Source organism: Meriones unguiculatus, chromosome 1 (assembly GCF_030254825.1).
Source record: "Meriones unguiculatus strain TT.TT164.6M chromosome 1, Bangor_MerUng_6.1, whole genome shotgun sequence".
NCBI lineage: Eukaryota > Metazoa > Chordata > Mammalia > Rodentia > Muridae > Meriones > Meriones unguiculatus.
The window spans coordinates 122,473,982-122,500,996 of record NC_083349.1 but is presented as its reverse complement, the minus strand read 5'-3'; the positions used below and the strand labels follow the sequence as shown (position 1 = coordinate 122,500,996).

Sequence of the window (27,015 nt, the reverse complement as noted above, 5' to 3'; positions counted from 1 at the left end):
TCTCATGGAAAACACAATGTCGGAAACTAAATTTTAAAAAATTAAAGAGATAATAGAAACAAAGAAGAGAACAGCTCTCTGCAAACTAAACAAACTATTGCTCAGGCCTTACACAGAAGGAAGGTGGAGGTAGGAGCAGTTTAGAAACATCTAACAGATCCCAATTCAACAGACAGAAACGAAACTCATTTCAATGAAAAAGTACTCAGTAGCCACACTTGGAAGAGAACTAACTCCTCTTTCCTCCTCTCCATCTTCTTATACAGGATAAGCAGCAAGCAGCATTGTCACCTGCTCCCAGACCCCAGAAAGAGAGTATCCCAAGACAAGGTATCTGTATAAACCAGCGAACAACACAGGGACCCTCAACCCCACCACAAAAGCAGCACCCAGAGACTATTTCAATAATAAAAAGATCTCTTCTTTCTCAGTAGGAATCCACTCAGTAGGATCAAAGGTCAAAAGACACCAATATATGGAATGGTTAACTAGAAATCGCCAATGAGTGATTTAAAGCTAAAATTGGGATACTTTAGTGCTATCCTTTTTTTTTTCTTCTTTTTGAGACAAGATTTCCTTATGTAGATCAAGCAGAATTCAGAAAGAATCCCCTTGTACAGTCTTCTAAGTGCTGGGATTACAGCTGTATCCACAATGCCAGCATTATCATTCATTATTATTATTATTATTATTATTATTATTATTATTCCTTATTTAAGCAAATTATCAAGGCCCATAAATGGCACTTCCCTCACACAAACAGTTCAAATTATACACATCAAAATTTCTAAATAATGGCTACAATTAACCAAATAAAAACAGGAGATTTAAGGCTCAATTTCATTTTTAACTTTATTTTATATATTTGAGTGTTTTGCCTGCATGTATGTAAGTGCTACACGTGTGTGACTGGTGTCTGCTGGAGTTACAGATGTAGGCTGCTATGTAAATATGCAGGTGCTGATCAAACCTGGGTCCTCTGAAAGAGCAGCCTGGCTCTTAACTGATGAATATCTCTACAACCCCCCCAACATGATTTTTTTAAAGCTGTACTAATAACCTTTTAAGTGACACATGGGAATAAATAAATAAATAAATAGATAAATAAATGCCACCACCACCAACAACAACAAAACACACACACAAACCCTCCACACCACCTCTTTCAAGCAAGTACGAAACACACACCTTGCTTACTTAAGCATGTTAGAGCACACACTAGTATGTGATTACCTCATCACAATATGTTTATAGATTTTAAATATCATGTAGAGAAGCAAGGATAGTGATGCACATATCAGAAAAAGAAGCAATATATTAATCAATTCTTTAATTCACAGTTAGTTATAAAGCAGAATCAGGAGCACTGAGAACATCATATATTACAGAAAATATATAAAGGACTGTCAAATTTTTAAGATGCTTACTTTAGAAAGCTTTTCCTGCCATTAAAGATAGGCTGAGAAGCTGGGTGTGGTGGCGCATGCCTTTAATCCCAGCACTCTGGGAAGTAGGGGCCTGTGGATCTATGAGTTCAAGGCCAGCCTGGTCTATACAGAGAGAGAGTCCACGACAGTCAAGGCTACACAGTCTCAAAAAAAAAAAAAAGAGAGAGAGAGAGGCTGAGGATATCACATGAGGTCTACCTTAATTCAGTATGTACAAATCCATCCAATGAAGGAATTAATTCAGAGTGGCATACTGGTTGATCAGGCCAAATCTTCATATAATTAAGAAGGAAATAGTTTCGAGTAATCATTTTTTTATAAACAACCTAAGTAATCATTGCATGCCATGTCTATATAGACATTCCACCAAGGAACATTAAACAAGCATCCTGAATCAGGTCTAATAAAAAATAATTGCATTTTTACTATGCGAACAAAGCACATAACACTCAGCACGCAAAACACTCTTCTGAATGGGCACTTTAACTGAACAAACTTATAAAAGTTGGCATGCTTACCTGAACCACCCAGGGACTATTGGCAAAGGCCATAATGTCTCTTTCTTCCCAGAAAAAAGCAGAATCTGATCTTTTTATCATTTCAAACTTACTAAGAAGCTTCATTGCATAAACCTTCTGTGATGCCTTATGACGAACCTATGAGTTTAAAAAAAAGAAGCAAAAATGAGCAATACTTTAATTGCTTTAAGAAGATTCATAGTGCTAGATGCTGCTGCTGATTAGCTGCAAAGCAAACTGACCCTTTGCCAAATAAATGCACGTAAGATCCTGTCTCGACATAAGTCCCCAAAGCAGAAGTATAATACTTACGAGGAAGAACATACATAAGGCCCAAATAGTTCAGAAAATACTTTTTTATTCTAGTCAAATAAGCAACTATCTCTTTCAACTAGATAAATTCCCTCAGATTAATTAACTATTTTTTAACAGGCAATTTAAAAAAATGTTTACTGAGGGGCAAAAACGTTTCTTTAAGTCTGAAATCAGTGTGTATGTATATGTGGGGGGATGTGTGTACACACCACTCACTATCTTAACATTAAGAGTCTAATAGATTAGTTTTTAAGGAATAACCTGACTTTTTATAAAAAAACTCATTCTCATTATTCTAAGTATTTACTTAAAAGATTAATGTCCAAGAAAAAAAAACAACCAAAATATGGTTATTTGATCAATTCCTATTTTGCTTAATAGACTACAAATTTCTTCAGATTAATAAGGTCTATTCACAACCACTTAATTCCTAAAACATAGCACAGTACCACAAAGCCAAGAAATATAGAGTCTAAGCTATAACAGCTAACACATTCTAGATAATAATAAATAACAACTGGTAATTCATATAAAACTGAAACATCCAAGCTGTATTCCTGAATGTATCTCTTTCCTACTGTAGCTCCTAAGCTGGCAAATGGCTATTCCATTACTGAAGCTGATCAGGATAAAAATTCCTTTGCTAGAGACTCATGCAGCTCTAGATTTAATTTGTTTTTAATCCAGCCATGTCTAGCTGCTCCCATTGTTGCCAACAAGGTCCAACATTTTTTACTCCAATTGCCAACAAAATCTCAACTAGTTTTTCTCTCTTACATCCGCTCAGTCTACTGAGCCATGTAACAAACCAATTCTGGTTACTCCTCAGCTTGTCTCCATTGCATGTGCTATTCTCTATGGAAAGTCCTCTCTCCTGAGTTCAGTTTCTAACTCCTTCAGACCCCAGTTTAAACACTGCCTTCTCAGAACACCTATTCTGATCAAGGAACTTTACCTTTAACCCACTGTCTCCCCTCTCCTGCCAGCATGTCTCCAATTCATTCTCTCTTCCTTGCTTTTGCTCTGTTTCTCTTACTAATCTTACATCTTTTAAGAACCACAACTTATTTGTCCTATCTCTCACCACCAGAATTTAATCCAAAGATAAAGATTTGTGGCTATTACAGAGTATGTGCCAAGCACTATTGTGTTTTGAATCATTACCTTAATCTAAGTAGTCCCAGTGAAGGATCCTTTCTACCTGTCAGAATAGTAAATATAAGGTACAGAGAACTCAATCTGCCTGAAGACTATAAAGGTGGCAAGCTGAGACTGGCATGTTCCCTGCATCCAGAGTCTGTTTAAATACCTGTAAACCCAAAGTTAGCATAACCTACCTCAAACAGAGCCAGATTCATGCCAACCCAATACCCCAGCCCACCAGCAGTTCTCTCCTTCTGGGAAGCTCACTGGCATTTGGAGGAAGAAGCTAAAAAGAGATTAAGTTCCTGACCACAGTGCCTAAAGTCTTGACTAGCCAGAGCCATCTTCCCAATTTAAATCTGTCCTTTTGTTCATGTTCATACTTTAAGCACAATTATCTTCTTTTAGTCCCTCTAAGACTGAACCTTTCTTCTTTATATATTTTTCATTAGAAATCCCATCACAGTCCGTGACTGCACCTCTCACCCAAGGACACGAGCTCCTTTCAACTCAGCCTCTTCAAAGAGGCTTTCTCTGACTACCCAATCAAACTAAGATCCTTGCTTGGAACCGGTAATAAACATTTTCTTAGAAACTATAAAGACATCATGGGTGGTGGTGCACACCTGTAATCTCAGCATTTGGGGCATAGAGGCAGGCATATCTCTGAGTCTGAGGCCAGCCTGATCTACAACAAAGAGTCCAAGATAGCCAAGGCTACACAGAGAAACCCTGTCTAGAAAAACCTAAAAACCAAAAACAGAACAAAAAAAAAAAAAAAAAAGGAAAGAAAGAAAAAAGAAAGAAAGAAAGGAAGGAAGGAAGGAAGGAAGGAAGGAAGGAAGGAAGGAAGGAAGGAAGGAAGGAAGGAAGAATCTCAGCATTCCCATTCCCTCACAACTCCAGTTGCTTCCTTTCTACAATCTATAATTATTTTGGATGTTTGTTACTTACAGGAGGTTCCCCAGAGGACAGTGTAATAAACTCAGTAAGACAGATATTCTTCAGACCTGTTTTGTCCTCTACTAATCCCCAGTGACAAGTTCAAAACTGGTAAAAATAAGACACACACTCAAAAGATATCTGATAAATGAATATCTAAAAAACATTTTTCTGTGATTAAACAACTATGAATTTGAGAGGATTTTTTTAGTCAAGGTCTCACCATATAGTCCTGGCTGGCCCAGTACCTGCTACATAGACCAGGCTAATCTTGACCGTAGAGTCTCTGTCTCTAATCGTGAAAGTGGAGATCTGCCTGCCTCTGGAGTGCTGGGATTAAGGAAGAATAAATAGTAATATTCTAGTTACCTCTTGTCAAATACTACCTACATCTAGAATCATACTTTTATTGATTAAAAATAAAGAAAGTCAAAGGAATGCTCCTATCTTTCCCAGAAGAAACAAGAAAGAAAACAGCATAATTTGCAAATCCAATGCTATATAAATATAATATAAAAAAATCATAAAAATATTCCCTTTAATACAGAAAGTCTCCTAACAAAACCAAATAATTTTATTTGAGTGGACTTTTAACAAGCCTCTTATAGAAAATAGACAATCCCTAGCACAACCAATACAAATATTCATCACTCAGCATCATACCCTTCTGGTTATGATGGAGTAACAGGAACCAGCTAGCCCTCCACTGTAAACCAACAGCAAATAGTATGCACACTTGTAATCCCAGCACTCTGTGAGGCAAAGGCAAGTGGATCTCTGTGAGTCTGGGACAGCCAAGGCTACACAGAGAAACCCTGTCTCAGAAAAAAAAAAAAAAAGAAAGAAAGAAAGAAAAAAAAAAAATCAAGGCTAAAGCAACAGTTTCCACTGAGGCTTTGCAAAATGAGAAGCACATGACTAACTCATCAAGTCAACCCTATAATGGCCCAGAACAGCTTTAAAACAACATCCCAATTGATGTACAGCAAGAATTTCCTAAGCAGAGCACAGTGATCCTGCTGAGTTGGGGAGTGAGGGTGGGAACAAAATTAGAATCCCAAAGAAATGAAGTAGCTGAGTTCTGCTACTGGCTATTTTTCTCATGGGAGAGAAATCATCCCAGGTTTACTAACACATCTACAACAGGTTTGATAGCAGGACAGAAACACTGAAGCAGACTGAAGAATACCTTGCATATTTCCTGGGTATGCACCTGGCAGGACAAACTATGCTCTGGGCATGCAGCTTACAGGTCAAATTATGTTCTAGTAGTTTTCAATCTTCCCAATGCTGTGACCCTTCAATATAGTTCCTCATGTTGTGGTGACCCCCAAGTATAAAATTATCTTGTTGCTACTTCCTAACGGTAATTTTGCTACTGTTATGAATCGTAATATAAATACCTGATATGCAGGATATCTGTGAAAGGAGTGTTTAACCCCCAAAGGGGTCACAACCCATAGGTTGAAAACCACTGTTCTAAACTAAGGCCTGCTCTACTACTACCTAACAAAACCTAACAGTAAATGTAAATATCAAAAAAGAACAACAGTTCAACTAGAGGCTAAGTCCTGTCAAGGTAAAAGGACTTGATATCACTACCTTGCTCTGTCAACACACCTACTCTGACAAAGTATAAAACTGAGCCTATACAAATTAAGGATGACCAATCAGGAAGTCACTGAACAGACTATCAAAATAAAAACAGTCTTCAAAGACATTAACAAACCTCAGCTCTCTACACCATATCTACAAGATCTAGCAAATACTTTAAACCTTACTAAAGAGGAAAAAAAAGAAAGCATAACTTATCATTAAGAAAAAGGCAGTCAATAGAAAAGGTTAGGTTTGGCTTAATCTTTCTTACAATTAAGTAAAAAAAAAAAAAATGAGAAGAGGGACTGCCTCTGACATAATCTGATTGGCCTGCTCTTTGATCACCTCCCCCTCAGGGGGGAGCAGCCTTACCAGGCCACAGAAGAGGACAATGCAGCCACTTTTGATGAGAACTGATAGACTAAGATTAGAAAGAAGGAGAGGAGGACCTCCCCTATCAGTAGACTTGGGGAGGGGCATGCATGCAGAAAGGGGAGTGAGGGTGGGATGGGGAGGGGAGGACGGAGGGGCTTATGTGGGATACAAAATGAATAAAGTGTAATTAAAAAAAAGGCAGGAAAAACAGCTCTTAGAAATAGGCTTAGGTAAAAGAACACAGGTAAGCCGGGCACGGTAGTGCACACCCAGAATCTTAGCGCTCAGGGAGGCAGAGGCAGGCAGATGGCTCTGAGTTCAAGGAAAGCCTAATCTACAAAGCATACCTAGGACAGGCAAGCTACAAAGAAAAACTCTGCCTTGAGGGGGAGGAAAAAAAAACCACACATGTAATAGAAATAATAAAAATCAATTAAAAATCTGTAACTGAAAAATATGGTAACATATGAAAACTTCAGAAGAGCTTAATAGACCATTGATTAAAAAGTGAGAAGTTCAGTGAATCTGAGCACAAATAATTTTGAAAAATAAAGATAAAAATGAATAAATGAAAATGATAGATTCAGAGGCATCCAAGATAATTTTAAGCTGTTTAAAATATGTGCAAATATAATAGACTAAATATACCCACTAATGAATTACCAAACAATTAAAAAGCAAAATATAAACTTATGTGGTTTAGATATAAACCAGATCATCTGAAGATTAAAAAAAAGATAAACATGTTTGCCATAGAAAACAGCAAGGAGAAAAAAGTTACAATAGGAATGAATGTAACTAGTAAAACAGACTTACAGCAAAGACAGTCTTTATCTCTATGAATTCCAAGCCAGCCTATAATACATACATAACGAGTCCCAGACCACAGTGGGGGAGAAGAGTAATAATTTTAAATGTTTGCACCTTTAATAAATAAACTTGGAGATTCATTAAGTAAAAACTAACAGAATTAGAGAAAGAAAACTACAAATCCCCATTTTCAGCTGAAAAATATAACACTCCCATGTCAGTAATTTGACAGAACATATAAAGCATTCCTGTATCAGAAATGTCTCCCTTAAAATGTTCTGAAATTTGATTATTTTGAAATGTTGTAACATTACATAAAAATAGAAACTGCAACAGGTGACGAGAGCTATAGCTTATATTTGTCTTCTGTGCTGTTACTAGACTCTACTCGCAATCCATACTATGCCTGCATAGTGACATAAGGTTTATACAACAATGAAAATAAATGCACCAGAAATAAATACAAAAACACAAGGCAAAAGTCTGGAATTAAAGGATGACAACTGCAAAGTTAGAAAACTCTACCACAGCAGACATACTATCTTTCTAACTGGCTTGTGTTCAATAACCAGATTAGCTCAAAGTAAATAACAAAAAAAAAAAAAACCTATTAACAAATTTTTAGAAGTTACTAAGGTACTCTCTTCTATGCATATTATATGTTATATTAATATATATATATTCTTCAAGCCTTCACTTATTTAAAAACAAACTGGAATCTGAATATTCTCTAACTTCATTAAAGAAAACAATACACAGAGCACTAAGAATCAATTAATTTCCATTATTATTTTCATTATTTATACTTAGAATACAACATATAAAATTCTGAGAATTTTGCTCTATCATAGAGCTGAGAACTAAGACTAAAAGGTATCTAGTAACTGGTGGAAAACCAACAATCATTTACTAGAATAAATAGTATACACTGTAGCCCCAAGAAGACTTCTGAATGAGAAACTTGACTGTTTTCATCTTTGCCAGGGCAGCTACTCTTCAGTGTACAATTCTATGTACTCAGTTGCTCATCTCACAGATATGCTGTTTGCAGGCCTGCTTCCTTAGTTTCTTTCAACAAAATCATGCTTTCACTGTGGAACTGCCCAGTGGGTGGCACAATGCTAAACTGTCCAATTCAACAATCCAACACATTGCTATCTCTATGCAGTATCTCTAACACCTTGAACATATTAAGGAGTATTTTGACTATAAGGCTGAATTTCATTTAAACGCTGAGCTAGGACAGTTACTGGCTCACAGCACAAGATGGGAACCACTAGCTTTTCATCTCTGATATAACTCATAGGCATTAGTCTTATGCCAAATGTCTATACCATACCTTTAAAATTCATTAGCAGTGATAGAACAAAGTAGCACAATAAAGGCTGCTACTTTAGGGAGGTTTCCACTCATCTTCCTCTGAGGATGTCTCTGAGTTATTCTATCATAATCTCCCTCAGCATCTCTGCAGACTCCCCTTTATTCTCCAGCTCCTTTTCTATTCAATATAGATGGACAGATACATGAACAGTCAAGCCATAGTTGCTATTCACTGTCACAATGAACAGAGTAATGTTTAAAAACATGGGTTCAGATGTAAACAAACCTGGGAAAGGGCAGATATTTATGAATTAGGTGACTTAATTTACTTAATTCCTAATTTTCAAAGCAAAGACAAAATGAGAAATTATGACTGTAAATTTAGCACACAGAATACAGTCAACAAAAACATTAGACAAGTCTACCACAGGCAAACGAAATAAGACTCATTCTACCATGAAGTGATGCATGTGCTCCCATCACTAATCTCAGTACTTAAAGGGCAAGGAAAATAACCTCTCCTAACAGTTCTATTTGATACAGAAAATACTGTCAAATTCCTCATTTTTTAAATTTACTTATTGTTTTATTTATTACAGTTTATTCACTTTGTATCCGAGAGGTAGCCCCCTTCCTAGTCTCCTCCCATGCCCCTCCCCAAGTCCACTGATGGGAGGTCCTCCTCCCCTTCCCTCTGATCCTAGTCTATCAGTTCCCATCAGGACTGGCTGCATTGTCTTCTTCTGTGGCCTGGTAAGGCTGCACCGCCCCCCCCCACCCGGTCAGGGGAAAATTCCTTATTTTTAACTTTGAAAATACACTGAGTACAAAACACCATCCAACTGAGAAACAAAGACACCCCTCCCCTCCCTCCAAAAAAGGGATGAAAAGATAAAACACTAACCATGGTTATACCCTAACTGATGGAATTTAAGCAACTCCTCTTTCCTCCCCACTCCATCCTTTCTATAGTTAAGATGTATTTCTTTTTAAGAGAGAGAAAAAGAAAGACTTAAATAGATGGGACATTCCTAAATGAAGCTCAAGAACATACTTAGGATATTCTTAGAACCCCATGGACAACTCTGAAAAATCATTCTTATTAGGACATGCCACTCGAGGCTTTCAAATTTATTTTTTACTATTAAAATCATATTTTTATAAGAAAATCCAATTTGTATACTAAACTAACCTGGATTAATGCTTGATGTGAATGAAGCTTCCACTAAAGATGCAAGTAAAACAATGTCCTCATGCTTTCTGTTACGGCAGCCAAGACTGAATAGTACATACAAGAACTACGAAAACATCTGAGGAAGGGAAATAATTTTTGCAGCTCAGAAACAACCTTATAAAAGTAAAGATCCAGCTTTATATTAAAAAAAAAAATCAAGAAGCTGCGTTTACATGAACAGTATTAGAGAATTACATATGCATACACACAATGCAGGGATGAACTGACAATTGCTATAGGGGAAGGGCTGCTCTTTTCTCTATACTTCTCTACTGATACTATTTTAAGTATGTACTTTACTAAAGAAGACAATGCCCCAGGTGTAGATGAATCTTTTCAGATTAAGAGCTATCATTTACTACTAAGGTCAAAAGACACAGTCTGTGTGTGTGTGTGTGTATGTGTGTGTGTGTGTGTGTGTGTGTATACATATTCATAGAGACAGACACATAAACACACACATATATATATACAGACACATATGTATATATAAGGAAATAAATTATCAACATACAAACCACAACATAGGATGTAATATTATAAATAAAACATGAATTAAAGACATGGAGGAAAGAGTTCACCCAGACAAGGGTAAAATGAAAGAAGTGCTTAATTTCCAAAGTTTTTCTTTTAAGGTGAGTACTGACTGACAGGCACAGAGTGAAACTGACTAAAAGGCATATAGAAAAACAAAACACACTCTGAGCAACTGGCTTAGAATAGATAGCTAAGAAAGATGACATTTTAAAATTTCTTAATATTGTGTGTGTGTGTGTGTGTGTATAAAGAGAAATGGACATGAATGCAGTGCCTGTAGAAGCCTAAAGAGAGCATCAGATGCCCTAGAGCTGGAGTTAAAGGTTGTTGTCATTATGGGGAAACCAGCAAACCAGCATCCTTATTTTTACCTGCTAATCCATTTCTCCAGCCCCATGAATGCTGACCAGGATAAAGGTATCACACTAATTGAGTAAACTAAGGAGGGAGGGGCCAATAGTTACATCACACATTAAAACTGTTTTTTGCCTTAACACAGGGTGAGGCAGAAATAATGAAAAACCTATTTATATGGTATAAAAGCCCCTAAGTAGATTCAACATGCTCACACCAGGAGCGGGAGTAGATGTGGTACCTAACAATATAAGGATATAAAAGTATGAGGAAATGTCTGCCAAAGAGCAGTATCAGTCCAGGGGAGCAGGCAAAGAACAAATATGGAAAAAAATATTTAATACACATGGTCTTAATATTCTCTCCATCAGCACTTTACAACTTGAAATCAACATTACTTTGGTGAAACACTGAGCAGGAGTGGACTAGAAAGCAGGTACTCACATACGACTGAGTAATGGAAGAGTTACTTAGATGAAAGTAAAGGCAATGAATACTGAAAAAAGAAAAGTGGAGACTGAAGAAATATAAAGACAGACACTATGTCTAAAAAATTAAACATAAGAAATGAAGGAAAAGAGACATTAATTATGACTCTGTGTGTCTTGAGAACTTGGGAAGAAGAGAAACAAGTGCTCTTTTAACAGCTGAACCATCCCTTTAGTCACTATTTTTTTAATTATTATTACTCTGTGTGTTGGGAGGCGTGGGGTTGGGGGAAGCTGACCTGGCACACATGCAGAGATAAGAGGCAACTTTATGGAGTCACCTCTCTGCTTTTACCCTTATGGAAGTTCAAAGGACTGAATTTAGGTTGCCAGCTTTACCCACTGAGCCATCTTACAAGCCAGGGAAAAATTTTAACTGATACTTTTCCAACAGTCCCAAATGTTTCTCATCATCAAAATAAATTAAAAAAAAAAAAAGATAATCAATAAGCTGGTCCCCAAATCTTCCAAGAACTGGCATGAAAAGAAATTTCTGTTGTTTTTCATGCAGTCTAATATTGACACGGTGGCCCCATGCAAGTAATATACCTATGTATATCTAAAACCCAAATAATACTTGATTATTTAAAAGTAAAACCCACTTAAATACCTGACAAAATCCACTAGGAGAAATATATGTTCAATCCTATTTAGTACTCACAAAAATGCTTTAACATTAAATTGTTACTAATGCTACTCCAAGATGCAAGAACTAAAACCTGTATGACAGGAAACCAATATCCTGTAGGCTAGCAACAGAAGTAGTTAACACTCATTTTTCTTCCACAGATTTAGATATTCTACACAAAAATGTCTTTTAACATTTTACTACTAAGGTCATAGGCCCTAGAGAGGCAGCTATTGCTTTTTCGTATTACTTTTTAATGGAAATTTTAATTGTTTATGTGTATGGGTGTTTTGCCTGCATATTATGTCTGTGAACCATATGCATGCAGTGCTCACAGAGTCCTGAAGAGGGTGTCAGATCTCTGGGAACTACAGTTACAGACAGTGCAAGCCACCATTTAAGTGTCAAGAATAAGACCTGTGTCCTCTGGAAGAGCAGCTGATGCTCTTACCCACTGAGTCTCTCTCCAGCCTCCCTTGACCCTCAGACAACATTTTAAAATTTTTAGTTGTTTTTTTTTAATTTTATTTATATTAATTACAGTTTATTTACTTTGTATCCCAGCTTTAGCCCCTGCCCAGCTAGAATGTAAGCCAGCGTAGAATGTAGGAGATCTGGTCTTTAAAAACAAAACAAAAAAACACAACAACAACTAAAAGAAAAACAAAGATAGGTCAAAATCTGACACAAAGATAGGTCAAAATCTGACACCCGTCTGTCCAAAATTCAACTCTAAATTCTAGTTATCTCTTCCACAATTGCAATAAACATTTTTTGTTTTGTTTTTGGAGACAGGGTTTTTTTCTATGTAGCCCTGGCTGTCCTGGAATTCATTCTGTACAGTAGGCTGGCCTCAAAATCAGAGATCCTCCTGCCTCTGCCTTCCCAGTGCTAGAATTAAAGGCGTGTGCCACCATCACCAGGCAGCAATAAATCTTAAGTATACAGAAAACGATGTGTTCCTGTAAAATGTGATTTGGCTTTATATATCAAATAAGCAATAATAGTAATAAAACAAATAACCCTGAGTAGCATTACTACCTTATCAATGAACTTAAATCGTCATCTTCCACAGTAACCCTCACAAAATAGGTATTAGTGTCTCTATTCTTCCAGTCAGAACTTGGAGAAGAATTTACTTCCAGTGATCTCACTTACAGTGTTCTCAATGCCATCAAGAGGATCAAACAGGTTAAAGGACAAGACCTCGACTCTAAGAACTAATTAGAGTCTCATGCTTTTATTAAAAACAGAAAAATAATTTAATGCCTCACTTAAAATAAATATAACATTTACTGTTCAAAGTTATATTTGCACTTTCACCTGCAAAGATAAAGAATGCTTTCATTGTGATGGATGTGTATATGATAATATATACATATATGTGTATATTACATATTTATATATAATATGTAACAGCTTGCTAAATAGAAATGCTTTCAATCTGATGTTTTGTTGTTTTTGACAGGATCTCACTGTGTACCTCTGACTCACCTAGAACTTGCTGTATATCTGGCTTGCTCTGAAATCAGAAACTGGCTTGCCTCAGCCTCCTGAATGCTAGGATTGAAGGCATTCGCTATCACGTCCAGTTTAGGTCTGACCATTCCTAATGAAAACACAGCTCTCATATAATATTATACCAGAGTATAATATGGTATTGTATTAACTTCTAGGCAATCACATATGAAACCAAACTGAAATTATTTCAAATCACTGTTTTAGAGCTGGAATAGTTAGTGGCAAGCTAACCCTTTTTAAAGAAAGAAACACTGAGGCTTTCAGAGATAGAATGATTTGACCAAAGACATAAAACCAATTCTCAAATGGCTGAGAACAGAATTTAGAACTATTCAGCTGTTATGTTAAAAAAAAGTAGTAAAAACCAAACAAATCCTTTCTTACCAACTGAACTTCACCAAAAGCACCTCTCCCAATAACTTTCACGACATCATAGTCTTCTGCTTTCATCTGTAAACCTCTGATTTTTTTCACAATTTTCTCATCTACAATTAAAAGATCACCATACATTTAGTAACAATCATATATAGTAGGAATTTTCTAAAGTAGTCACCATATTATAAACATTTTTTCTACATATTAGAATTAATCTTTAGCTGATCCTGTTAGTCTTTATAGGATCCTATTTGAAAACTTTAAAATGTGGGGATGGAGTGTAGCTCGGCAACAGACTGCTTGATGTGAGGTCCTAGGTTCAATCCCCAGCACGGAAATAAACAACTACTCTAAGGTATGTTATCTTCACATCAAGGAACCAAAGCTTCATGATTTGTTGGCACATGTCCACAGACTAAATCTGTTCCACTTCTCACTCTACTGTGTGCAAGTAACATCAATGATCCAGGCAATTCCAATGTGCTTTAGCATGACAGAAAGCAACCAAAAAGCCTAGCATGTCAGCCAAGACCAGGAGGCTAAACACAAGGACTGTGCGTTCTAGGCCAGCTTAGGCCATCTTGCTAGACGTTATCTCAAAAGAGAGAAGGAAGAGATAATATCACTTGCAATTCTAAATTCAGAAATTGACGCTTAACCCACTTCTTTAAAAGATGGCAATTACATATTTCAAATATATCAACTAACTATTAAATGAGCAACACCCTAGTAATGACAACTTCAAAATGAAGGACTTAGCTGTGGGGATAAAGAAGGTACATTAATCATTCTCAATCTCTTTCCCCCTTATATTACACATTTTCAGAATTTTAAATTTTGTGTGTTATGTTTAAAACTGTGGGTTTGTGTGTGTGAACAAATTGCCCTCAGAACCCAGAAGAGGGCATCCGATTCCCCAGGAAGTTAGCAAGAAGTGATTGTGAGTTGCCTGAACTGGGAACTGGGAATGGAATTCAGGTCCTCCACAAAAAACAGTATGTATTCTTAACAGCTGAGCCACCTCTCCAAGACCCTGGGATTAACTAACTTTCTTTCTTTCCCCTTTCCTTTTCTTTCCCCTTCCTCCTTTTCTTCCCCCTCCCCCTTCCCTTTCTTTTCCCCTCTCTCCCTGTTTTGTTTTATAGCCCAGGATAGCCTTAAACCTCCTTGGCTGTTGTATTGCTACATTCAAGCACGAGCCATCATGCCCAACTCATTTTGGTAATATATTTTCAGAATCTACTTACCAACATAATGCTGACAAACATGAAGAATAAGAATGTACACGGTACTAACTGCCAACAGATCATTTTTCCTTAAGGGGTCTAAACGTATACAATTACTGAAACTAAGCTTATTCAAGTCTTCTGGGTAAATAAAAGCAAAGTCATAGAGTTTCAGTATTAACTTAAAATTTCGCTTAGATCAGCCATAGCCAAAAGAGTTATATAGTCTTTAACAATTAATACATAATTTTAAATTTTATCTACTTTACATATTATAACTTAGTTCAGCAAAATTACTTTGAAAATACAAAATATTATTTTTTTGGCTTTTTCCCCTCCTTTGAGGCAGGGTTTTTGTGTAGCCCTGGCTGTCCTAGACTAGCTCTGTAAACCAGGCTGGCCTTGAACTCAAAGAGATTTGCCTACCTCTGCCTCCTCCCATCCCCTGAGTGCTGGAATTAAAGGCATGTGCCACCATCACCCACAAAAGTTTATTTTTAAATGAAACAAATGGCAAACTTAATAAATTTTAATAAATTAATAGGTTGTAGTAGTTTGAATAAGAATGGCCCCCGTAGGCTCATATATTCAAGTACTTAGTCATCAGGGAGTGGCACTACTGGAAAGGATTAGATGGATTAGTAGGTGTGGCCCTGTTGGAGGAAGTGTGCCTCTGGGGGTGGGCTTTGGGTTTCAAAAGCCAAGCCTCATGGCCCTCTCTTGGCCTGTGGATGAAGGTGTAGCTCTCAGCTACTGCTCCAGTGTGGTATGTGTCACCATGCTCCCTGCCATGACAATGAACTAAACCTCTGAAACTATAATCAAGCCCCTAATTAAATGCTTTCTTTTATATATGAGGTTTCTTGGTCATGGTGTCTCGTAACAATGTAACTATGGCTTGGATATGAGTTAACAAGTTAATAGATATAAATACCAAAAAAATTAACCAAATACAACCCATTTAAAAACACAGCTATGTGTCCAAACATGAATAGCAAAAATAAATATACTTACATCTATTTAAGAAATTATCTATATTTTTATTTTTCCTCAAAGCTGGAAAATCCAAATCAAGAACCAAGGAATTTAAGCCATCCTGTTAAAAAATAAAGAGTAAAAAGCAAGTTTATATAATTTTCAAGCATTCAAAAGTCTTTAAATATTATATATGCTGTTCATACTGAGTAAATACCAACCCACATTGAAATACTGCAAAGATATATTCACTTATTTAACAATCATTAATTTTGTGCTCAGTGCATATAAAAGGGAAGAGTAAACCCAGAGTAAACAAGATGACAGACACCTTCTCCAGGTAAATGGATGGAACTAAAAAAGATCATACTAAGTAAGGTAACCCAAACCCAGGAAAACAATCACTGCATGTTTTTCTCATCTGAGGTTTCTAGCTCCAAATCTTCAATTATGAGTACATATCCTGGGATAAATGCAGACTATATATTAGCCTAGGCTTATATATAGTCACACAAAAATGTTTGGTTTCTATTTCACCCAGAAAAATCCAAGTAATATTAACTGACCTGCTGTCATTTATTACTAAGAGCTAAACAAAAGCTATTTATAATACTGTATTGTTTTGTAGGTATTGGAAGATTTTTTTTTAAGCCCAATAATATGACAGACTAACTTTATCCCATCTTCAACAACAAGAGTTTTATTGCCTAGTAAAAGAGATGTTTACTTGAAGAAGACAAGATATACGAAGGAACACAGGCAAAGGAATGAATTAAAAGGTAGAGAGGCTATTGGAATGGCTCAGCAGGTAAAGTGCTGCACTAGCCTGATGACCCAAGCTTGATCCCAGAACCTACCCACCCATGGTAAAAAGCCTGATATATCTGTATACTCTAGCCCTTTTACCAAGAGGTGAGACAGATAATCTCCAGAAATCCCTAGCCTAGAGTATTCAGAACAGCAGAAAACAATTGACCTTGCCTCAACAAGGTGGAAGGGGAGAACCAACTTCCAGTTGTTGTTGTCTGGCCTTTACACAAACACCATGATACACGTATGCTTGCATTCACATATATGTATCAATCATATAAACCTATAATAATAGATAAATATTTAAAAATTTAAGGTGAAAGTGAAACACATGCCACATGGATTAACTTCATTATAAAAGCCAATCACTGGCTCAATAAAGCATAGTCTTCCTATTTCCTCTTATGAAACTCTTATCTAAAACTATAAAAAAAAAATCTCCTAAAGCATGCCCTCCTCCTCCAAGAAGCCAAAGAAACCAGGCTGTGGTGGGGCAGGCCTTTAATCCCAGTATTCTGGAGCCATCTCTGAGTTTGAAGCCAGCCTGATCTATACAGTGAGTTCCAGAACAGCCAGAGCTACACAAAGAAACCCTGTGTCAAAATGAAAATAAAATGAAACACATACACAAACAAAAAACCCTCCCCCAAGAGCAGGCACTTGGGAAGTAGAGGCAGGTGGATCTTCATGAATTCAAAGCCACCCTTGTCTAGACAGTGAGTTCCCTACTGATGAAATAGTAGGTATCATTCATACCAAGGACAGAGAGAAGCATGTGCACTTTCAACTACAGGAAGGTATAAACGATCCTGCAAGTGAGGAACACCCATCCGGCTGGCCTCTAGCCTTCCAAACAACCATGCCCTGCACTCACTCTCCCATGGAGGCACTCTTCCTCTCATCCTCTGCCTGGATGGTACAGATTAAAATTATGCCATTTTAGAAGGGGAGAAAAAAAACATGTCAAAACTTAGCAAACTATAGAATTCAAATATGTATAGTGTCCATTACATTGCAACTATTTAAAAATTGACATACACACCACAGGCGTAAATTAAAACCAAAAATGCAAGTAGTAACAGAAAACAAAAAGAAAACAGCAATTGGCCCTTCACCTCTTCCACATATTAAGCTCTTATAAACTCTCATATCCAAAAATATGAGGCAAAAAAGAATGAAATAGTACTCACATTAACTTCCTCAGTAATGTTCAAGATCACCCAAAGTCTATCCTGATAGACTCTAATGATAAAATCTGCATTTCAACAGTACAGCTATCTCAGATTTGACTAATCAGGGAAGGAACTAACAACTAAGAGAATATAATTTTCTCTGGCATGTTAATTTTTTAAAACGATGATGAGCAAATGTTCTCAAATTAAAGAAAAATCATTATCAGTATTATAAAGAACATTAAGGAAATAGCCAGAAGTCAGGCAGAAATGCCTTCTTAAAGCACAGAGCCTCCTAGGCTCCCTGTTATTCCTGTTCAAGACATTAAGCTGTCTCAAAAACAAACAAACAAAAAACAACAACAACAAAAGCTCAAGCCTTGGGGACTTAATCCAGGCTGTAGGTACTGACAAGCGTGTGATGCTAGGTACACACTAAGGGACTTAGAGTGATCACAATTATACTTTAATTAATACAGTGTTTCTTACTCTTTTGGTTAAAAGCCTGATCCTATTCTAATTTCTCCATTATTGCTTTGTATGACTTTTTAAGGACACATTATTTTGGGGCTAGCAGGATGGCAAGATGGGTAAAAGGCACCAACAACCAAGCTTGACAATCTGATTCAATCTCTAAAGCCCTATGTGGTAGGAGAGATAATTCTCAAGTTGTTCCTCTAATGTACACAGAACAACCACATATTAAAAACTATCAAACAGCCATTTAAGACCTAGACACTGATATTTAATGTCCTGAATTGAATCAAGCATTGAACTAATTTTCATTAAATGTAATGATAATGATTTGAGAAATCTCTTTTAACTTCTCCCTGCGTTTTCCTTTGTTTTGACTGACATATACCAGAAACAACTGATGGAAAATGAAGGGGCTTTTTTTTTTTTTTTTTTTTTTTTTGGACAGCACATGTCCTTGAAAGGCACTCAAGATTAAGAAACAAATCAGAGAAAAATAAAGCAAATAAATTGTGCAGTGAGGCTTACTGGACAACTGGAAGGAAGCACCCACAAGCGCTAATCTATAGATAGGTAACAAATGATAGATAACACTGGACACTGCTATAACAAAAGTGTTAGAGCAGTACTTTTTAAACATTAACGCTGCAGAAAGCTTTTGTAACAGTCACCAGTAGCAGAGGTGGTGCTTTGGTTTAAACATAAAACTCTTGAATACATATACATAAAAATGCAGATAACTAAGTTTTAAGATCTGTCCTCAATCACAGATCAAAGAAACTTAATAGACAGTGCTACACACATTCAAAGGGCAAGCTTTTAAAACCTACAGAGCACTATATTCACCAAAACTTAAAATTTGTAAAAATAAGAGTGTAAAAGTATAAGAAAATATTTTTAACCCTTTGTGGTAAGATGAAAACTACAGAAAGCTTCCAGCTTTATACAAAAGTTTCTGGGTAATCTTTCACAACACATCTTTTAAAAAGTCATTGGGCTTATAGATGAATTATATATTCTCCTATTAAAAGCTAAATTGCTCTAAATTTACTGATCTTGCTCATGACAGCAAGTTATTAACAACAGTATCCTGGTGGGTAGTTTGGGGGAAAGTCTAAGTAAAGACAACAGTCTTAGCAGTAAATGGCAATCACTTTAATGTTTTCAAAGAAATTACTGCTATAGAGATGTCTAGAAATATCCCCAGGCATATGTGAGTACTGCTGAGTAAAATGCATTTGGGTCTTCAGATGAATAAACTATGTTAACTTGCACACTTAAAACCATTAAATTATATTCTAAGCCAGCTAAACCTAAAAGCAGCTGCATGTATTTTTGAAACTATTTTATTCTGTCACTCACTGTCGCTGCTTATTCTGTTAGATGCATGTACATAAACTCTGTTAGACAGTTTTAGAGAGCGTACTTCCACCTTGATGTAATAATGACCGTCCTTGTCTCTAATGGGAGTGTTCTACTGTACACTGTGCCTAATGTTAATTCAAACTCCCTTAATCTTCTACAGAACAGCTCTGTGCACAGACACCTTGACTTGAGGTCAAGGGCACCAACTAAGTCTCCATGGTGACAGAACCAGAGCAGTTGAGTGGATTTTAAACTTATGTTCTAAAATAGAAAAATGAAGCTAACCTAGTTCACTTTTATGATCTGTCTCCCACCACCAGAGAAAACAGTTTACTAAGTCCCAGCACCAAAAAAAAGTTACTAGATGATGAACAGAATGAACAAATATAGTAACTGGTATGCTGTGTGCCCTTTATTTATATCATCATAAAAAAAACAAAACAGCAAAACTGTGACAGTCCTCAGAAGCTAGGAACAATATAAATTCCAGTGAGACCCTCATCTTCAAAATCACTGACAGTATACCAAATTTTAAAAATAGTATATTTCAATTAGTGAAAAGGGTTCATTCATACATTAGTAAAATTAAGTGATATTTAACTGTTTATCTGTAGATTTACCTTTCATTTTAAAACTTGTTTTATGTATCATTTATAATCTTTAAATATTTATATGTATTATATAAATAACTAAATATCTATTTGCACATTTTTTTCAAAAAGTTATTACTAACAGGATCACAAGATTAGAAATTAACAACTACAAATTCCCTGAAGGCAAGAAATAGTTCATTATCTTCCTTTAAGCAAAAACTTTTATTTTCTATATTCCAAACATGCACGTACATATATGTTTATAAACACACACAAACTATTAAATAAGTGCTTACCCAACACATTGGTGTCAACATAGCAAAGGTGAATGAGTCACTCTGCACAGCGCTGACAGCTCCATCTAATCAGCAGTGCCATTCCGTCACAATCAGACTACAATCAGATTTAAAATGCCTTCCCTCTGCCATTCTCTCTGAACTAAGGACATTTCCTCCAATATTTGTTTTTCAGGCTCTCATGACTTCTAACCTGTCCTCTCCTCTTCTGCTCCAATCTACACCTGGTTCCAATGCTGAGTAATACTCAATCTTGAGTTTGGTCCCTCATCAAAATTATTCAATAGCTTCCAAATGGCTAAACAATGCGATACTGAGCTGACATGTAACCCTCTGACCTACAGTTTTACTACCCTTCATTCACACTTGCTATAAAGTTCTACTGTCCATTACAGAAGCCACTAACCATATGAAGCTATTAAATGATGGCTGGTTTGAACTGAGATGCATTCTAAATACAGAATACACATCAGATTTCCAGGATTTAGGACCAAAACAAGAGTGTAAAATATATAAACTCACATTTTAAAAAACCAATCACATGTTGAAATGATCACATTTTGTTAATGAGGTTAAATGAAATCTATTATTGAAATTTGTTTTATTCACTAACTTCTACTTTAAAAAATTATTTGTAAAGGTGTGTGTGTGTGTGTGTGTGTGTGACTGGTGGTCATGAAGACCAGAAGAGGGCATCAGATACCATGAAAATGGAGTTACAGACAGACAGTTGTGAGCCATCATGTGGGTGCCAAAAATTAAACATGAGTCCTCTGTTTTCAATTTCTGAGACCCCTCTTTCTACGTTTTTAAAGAAACTACTAGAAAAATGTAAACTACACACGTGGTTCACATTATTTACCTAATATACAGACCTGCCTAGACAATGATCTTTCACAGTCAACTGTATATTCTTTATCTGCTCAACTGGTCTTTCACTGCTTCATCAGTCAACATCCCTTCTTTACTGGGGAAAGCCATGTTCTGTGAGTGTAAGAAAGTGTTCTTTGGTCTTGTTTATTTTTGAGGAAGACTCTAAGATATTATGATACAAACATTAGAGTAGACATACTGAATTTGAAAATTTTGTTTTGTTTTTTACAAGACAAGCGTGTTTGTGCGTGTGCATGTGTGTGTGCGTGTGTGTGTGTGTGTAGTTATTGGTGTCACTCTGTAGACCAGGTTGACTTAGCTTTGCATCAGATAACCAGTGACTCACTACCACTTCTTTGTTTAATCACCTATTACCCCCAGGGCTCGCTAATCTCAGTTTCGATATCTTGGCTCCTTATGCACTGTTACTCTCCCAAAGACTAATCTTATCATAATTAAACACTCAGTCAGTCCTGAGGTAACACCACCAGTAACTGTAACACCTCCATAATTTCAATTTTAAACACTTTGTCTGCACTTAAAGCAACATCTTATCTTCCGAGCTTCAACACAGTGGTTCTCAATCTGTGGGTCATGACCCCAAAGACCCTTTCACAAGGGTCACTCATCAGATATCCTGCATATCAGATATTTACGTAATGATCCATAACAGCAGCAAATTACAGTTATCAAGTCACAATAAAAATAAATTTATGGTTGGGGGTCACTACAACATGAGAAACTCTAGTAAAGGATCGCAGCAGTAGGAAGATTGAGTTTTCCTACCACCACCTACTATAATAATAAAATAATTTAAGCTCATCAATGACCTACATACATCATTCACCCAAAGATCAAATTTGTTCATATCTGTGGACGGTCTTTTGCTATGAACTTCTTGAAAATCTTTCTTCATTTGGTTTTGGTGAATATAAGTGGTTTTCCAGTATCTGTCCAGACTGTCCTGTCACCTTTACTGTTTTTTTCCTGTGTTGGCCTCTTGCATTTTAAACTCACTTCTTCTCTGGCATTTACCCTGTTTCAGGTCTATAAATGTCATCTGTGCACTAAGGGGTTCTAAACACAATGAATTCCCCCACCTCCAAAAAAGCAATTCAAATCCAGGATAAGTCTCTCAAACATCCAAAGCTGTGTCCTATCCCTTCTCACTACAACAACATCTACTTCAGTCTTTCACATCTCCGTTAATAGCAATCTTACTCTTCCCAATACTCAAGCATTTGGATATTAATCTGGACCTTATATCTCTCAAGCCCAAATTCACGTTTGCAGGACTTTCATAGTGAATTCAGAGTCCCTCCAGTTCTACCACCCTTACAAACCACCATTACTTTGCTTGAGCTTTTGTAAATGCCTACCTGGTCTTGTTTGCAGTCTTTCTTGCCCACTCCTCTCAGATTATTTAATGGAACACAGAGAATGCTTCTGGAGATTCTCTATTCAGAATCTCCACTAGCTTCCTATTTCATTGAGAATAAAGCACAAACTCCCAGTTATGAACTAACTTCATCTCCTATTATTTTTACTCATTCTGCTGCAGCCACACTGACCTTTTTAAAGTTTTGTCACCAAAACTTGATTTTGTTATATAAATTATAAAACTTGTATTTGTTATATAAATATATAATACTTATTATATAAATATATATGCATATTTGGAACCTGATCATCAAGTAAGTAATGGCAGGTACTCTAGTGTGACTCTACGTGCTGTAGAAGCCTGTGTAGTTATGATAGTAATGGAGGATCAAACCCCACCTTAAATAAAATCTTACAGAAAAAAAAAAAAACACTTGACTAATAAATGTACATGAAATAACTGAATTAGAAAATCACCATCCAGTAAGAGCAAAGTAAAATTATATTGGAAAATTTCAATAGATTCTAAAACTAGTGGGTAAAAAGAAATAAAAACACAGTTTTCACATACTCCAAGTGCCTCCTCACAAAATACTCAGAAGTTAGAGAGATGGCTCGGTAATTAAAAACGTGTAGGTCTTGCAGGAGACAAGGGTTCTGTTCCTAATACCCACATGGCAGCTCAGAACATATTTATTATTACGAAAAAGGAAAACTGAGAAACAGCAGATTACAAGAGGCCAGCGCTAATATCATCAATGATCACATGCCCACCAAAAAGATTTGAGAACACAGCATCATGTCTGAGATACCAGCCAAAAATACCAACCATGCTCTAACCACCAGAAAAAAACTTACAAACCCAAATTCAGAGATAATGACTTGGAATCTTCAAAACTCTGGAGAGCAGGCAGCTCAAAAGAAAGGCCTCCCAGACATGTTCCAGATGGAAGAAGATAGAAGGACATGGAAATTAGATGAAATACATGATCCTAGATCACCATTATTTTCTTTTCTTTCTTCCCCCACTGTCCTGTACTCGCTTTGTAGATCAGGCTGGCCTTGAATGCACAGAGATCTGCCTGCCTCTGCCTTCCTGAGTGCTAGGATTACAGCTGTGCACCGCCATGTCCAGTGATCACCATTATATTCAATAAGGATTACTTGGGCACTATCTGAATGGGGTCTCTATGTAAAGTGTATATAAAATTTATTTTCAATTGTTTTTTATTTAAATTTATTTGTTATTTTCAATTGTTTTAAATAAAAGGCCTTTAAAGTGGATTATGCCAGGCATGTTCTCAGCTCAGACTTCAGACAAGCCATTTTCCTTGGGAGGGCTCACGCTGTATTTGTATAGTCAGTTCTCTCAACCAGATCTCTACTCTTCAAGATCTTACTGTCTACACTTTAAATGGTTTCTTGTCCTTTCCCCTCTTTCCCTTTACCTTATATACTAAGTCACCTAACTATTATCATATGGCTCCCATTAAAATGTAAACTGGCAGGAAGGGAATGTTGATGTTTTGAGTCACTGCTACAACTCCAAGACCCAACCCTACAGCTAAGCTGGGGTTAGAAGGAATAAATAGGTACTCGGATTCTTAGGATATAAAAAATTAACACACAATCACAAAATAGGTTCATTTTCTCAAAAAATGCAAAGATGTGAAACAGGTAAACCCACTGACAGATCTGGTATATCATTTCAATAAGGGTCTACATCATAAATCAATGACTTGCTGTAAGGAGCTTAGTGAGCAAACCTCCTTCCATCTGAAAGTTAGTATTGCAGCCAGCTAACACAGTAAGAAAATACCCCCATTATAGGAACACTCAGTATTAAAACACCAAATATGGCTAGGCATAATAGTGTATGCCATTAATTCCAGCTAAAGTTGAGTGAAAATTAATGATATCGTGCATCAAAATAAAGTTTTAAAAGGAAACAAAGTATGGTGTCACATGCCTGAAATACTGGAAATAGAGGCAAGAGGATTCAGAGCCAGCCAAGGCTACATAGAGCATTTTAAGGCTACACTGGACTACATGAAAGTCTATCTAAAAGCAAACAAATGAGTAGTGCTAGGAATGCAGCTCTGTGGCTTAGCTGGGTTTAATTCTTAGCACTGAAAAAATTAAATAAACAAGAACTAATTACATCAGACTTGATTAGAAAATTCAAGTACTTACAGGTGAAGATTCCTCGAGAGAAAACAGAATGGCGTGAAATTCACTATGAAGTGGTGTGAACCAAGAGATAAGTATAACTAAGGCTTCTGTATTTCATTATATTTCCTTGAAAAACTACCAAAGTTAAAAACAAAATAACTACAATGGTTTCAGTTAGTGTCAGTATTGTAACTGAGTAGTCTATATTTAAGGTGGGAAAGGGCAAAAACCTGAAAACACTATCGCTTTTATACACAAAGTGTTCAAATCAGTAGCATTTCATTTCAGTAGCATTTCATTTCACAAGTGCTCACTTCTCATGATCTGTCCCATAATAATTCTGACCTTCCATTGCCTGTCAGAAGCAAAATAGAAAAAAATATATCATTAAGCCAGGTAAGGGGGTGTACACCTGTAGTTGCCTAAGAATCTGAGACAGGAGGGTCCATTTAGCCCCCATGATCAAGGCCGGCTTGGGCAACAACACTAAAGCAAAACAACTTTTTAAAATAAAGAAACTTTGTATTTTTAAAAGTGTAAGAATTTGAAAACCAAAATAACAAGTCTAGAGAAGCCAGTAAAGAAAAAGATGCATAATAAGCAAGAGTGATTGAAGGGATAAGATAATCAAAGTAATTAATCCCAAGTGCACTGAGGAGAGAAATAAAAAGACGCACACGCCACACACACACACACACACAAACAATGAATCAACTTTCAAAAAGTAAATTCTAAAGTGGTAAATTAAAATCCCAATAATTACATTTGTTATGAACAGGAAAAGTAACCAGAGTTACTTTTTCTCTGGGGAGTGGTGGTGCATGACTTTAATCCCAGCACTGAGGAGGCAGAGGCAGGAGGATCTCTGAGTTTGAGGCCAGCCTGGTTTATAGAGTGAGTTCCAGGATAGTCAGGGCTACACAAAGAAACACTGTCTCAAAGAGGAAGAAGGAAATGAGGGAGGGAGGGACGGACGGAAGAAAAGAAGGAAGGAACGAAGGATGGAAAGAAAGAAAAAAGAGAAAGAGAGAGAGAAGAGAGGAAGGAAGGGAAGGAGGGAGGGAGGGAAAGAAAACAATTAAAAGAGCAAGCATCAAACAAAGCAGACTTTAAGGAAATGGATTTTAAAATGTCACAATATAATGACTCTACATTTGAAGATACTAAATACATAAAAAAGACTGATAAAAGCAAAAATCTAAAACAAAAACCAACCAACCAAACAAAACTCAACAAAAACAAATACTAAAGCCAAATGGACAAAGGCAATAAACCTTTCCTGGTCAAAGAAACAGGTAGGAAAAGGAACAAATGTAAGACAGGTCAAAATCATCAATAACTTAATCTGATTGTGATGTCCTCAAAAACTGTTAAACATAATTTTTTAAGATTTATTTATATTTTCTTTTTTATGAGTCTATTTGCTAGTGTGTGAATACATGTCACCTGCATGGGGGTGCCTACAAGGGCCAGAAGAGGACATCAGAGACCCTAGAGCAGAAGTAACAGATGGTTGCAAATTGTCTGACATTGGTGCTGGGATCTGAAAAGTGCTCTTAAACACAGGACCATCTCTCCAGCCAAAAATGTATTGTCTTGTTGCTGTTTTGTGAGACAGACTATTCAGACTATTCAGACTTGGCTGGCCTGGAACTTGGTATGTAGATCAAAGTAGCCTCAACTCAAAGATCTCCCTGCCTCTTCCCTTGTACAGGGAGTAAAACTACTGGAATTCAAAGTGAGAGCCACCACAACTGGCCTTCCAAGTATTTTTTTTTTTTTTAAGATTTCATAGAACATGTACAAAAGAGGCTAGAGAGATGGCTCAGTGATTAAGAGAACTTGCTGCTCTTGCAGAGGACCTGATTTCAATTCCCAGCATTTATGTCTGGCAGTTTTGTAACTTCCTGTAACTCCAGCTCCAGGGGATTCCCTCCTCCAACCTAAGATGGTATATGTGTCTATGTACACACACACATACATGCACACACATACCATAGACACATAAACACAAACTTAATCTTTTTTTAAGCAAAAAGACCCTGGGTAAGAAGTTCAATCCACATTCAGCAAGG

The 27,015-nt window shown here is 36.5% G+C and overlaps 1 protein-coding gene across 1 annotated transcript in view; it reads right to left on the bottom strand.

Moving 5' to 3' along the window:
• Window positions 1-27,015, bottom strand: part of Rock2 (Rho associated coiled-coil containing protein kinase 2) — a 94,891-nt gene that overhangs the window by 47,802 nt on the left and 20,074 nt on the right. The window contains exons 2-4 of the mRNA XM_060366174.1: window positions 15,845-15,926; window positions 13,614-13,714; window positions 1,967-2,104 (exon numbers count right to left, since the gene is read on the bottom strand). Coding sequence (XP_060222157.1) covers window positions 1,967-2,104; window positions 13,614-13,714; window positions 15,845-15,926 — 321 coding nt within the window. The remainder of the gene's footprint in view (window positions 1-1,966; window positions 2,105-13,613; window positions 13,715-15,844; window positions 15,927-27,015) is intronic.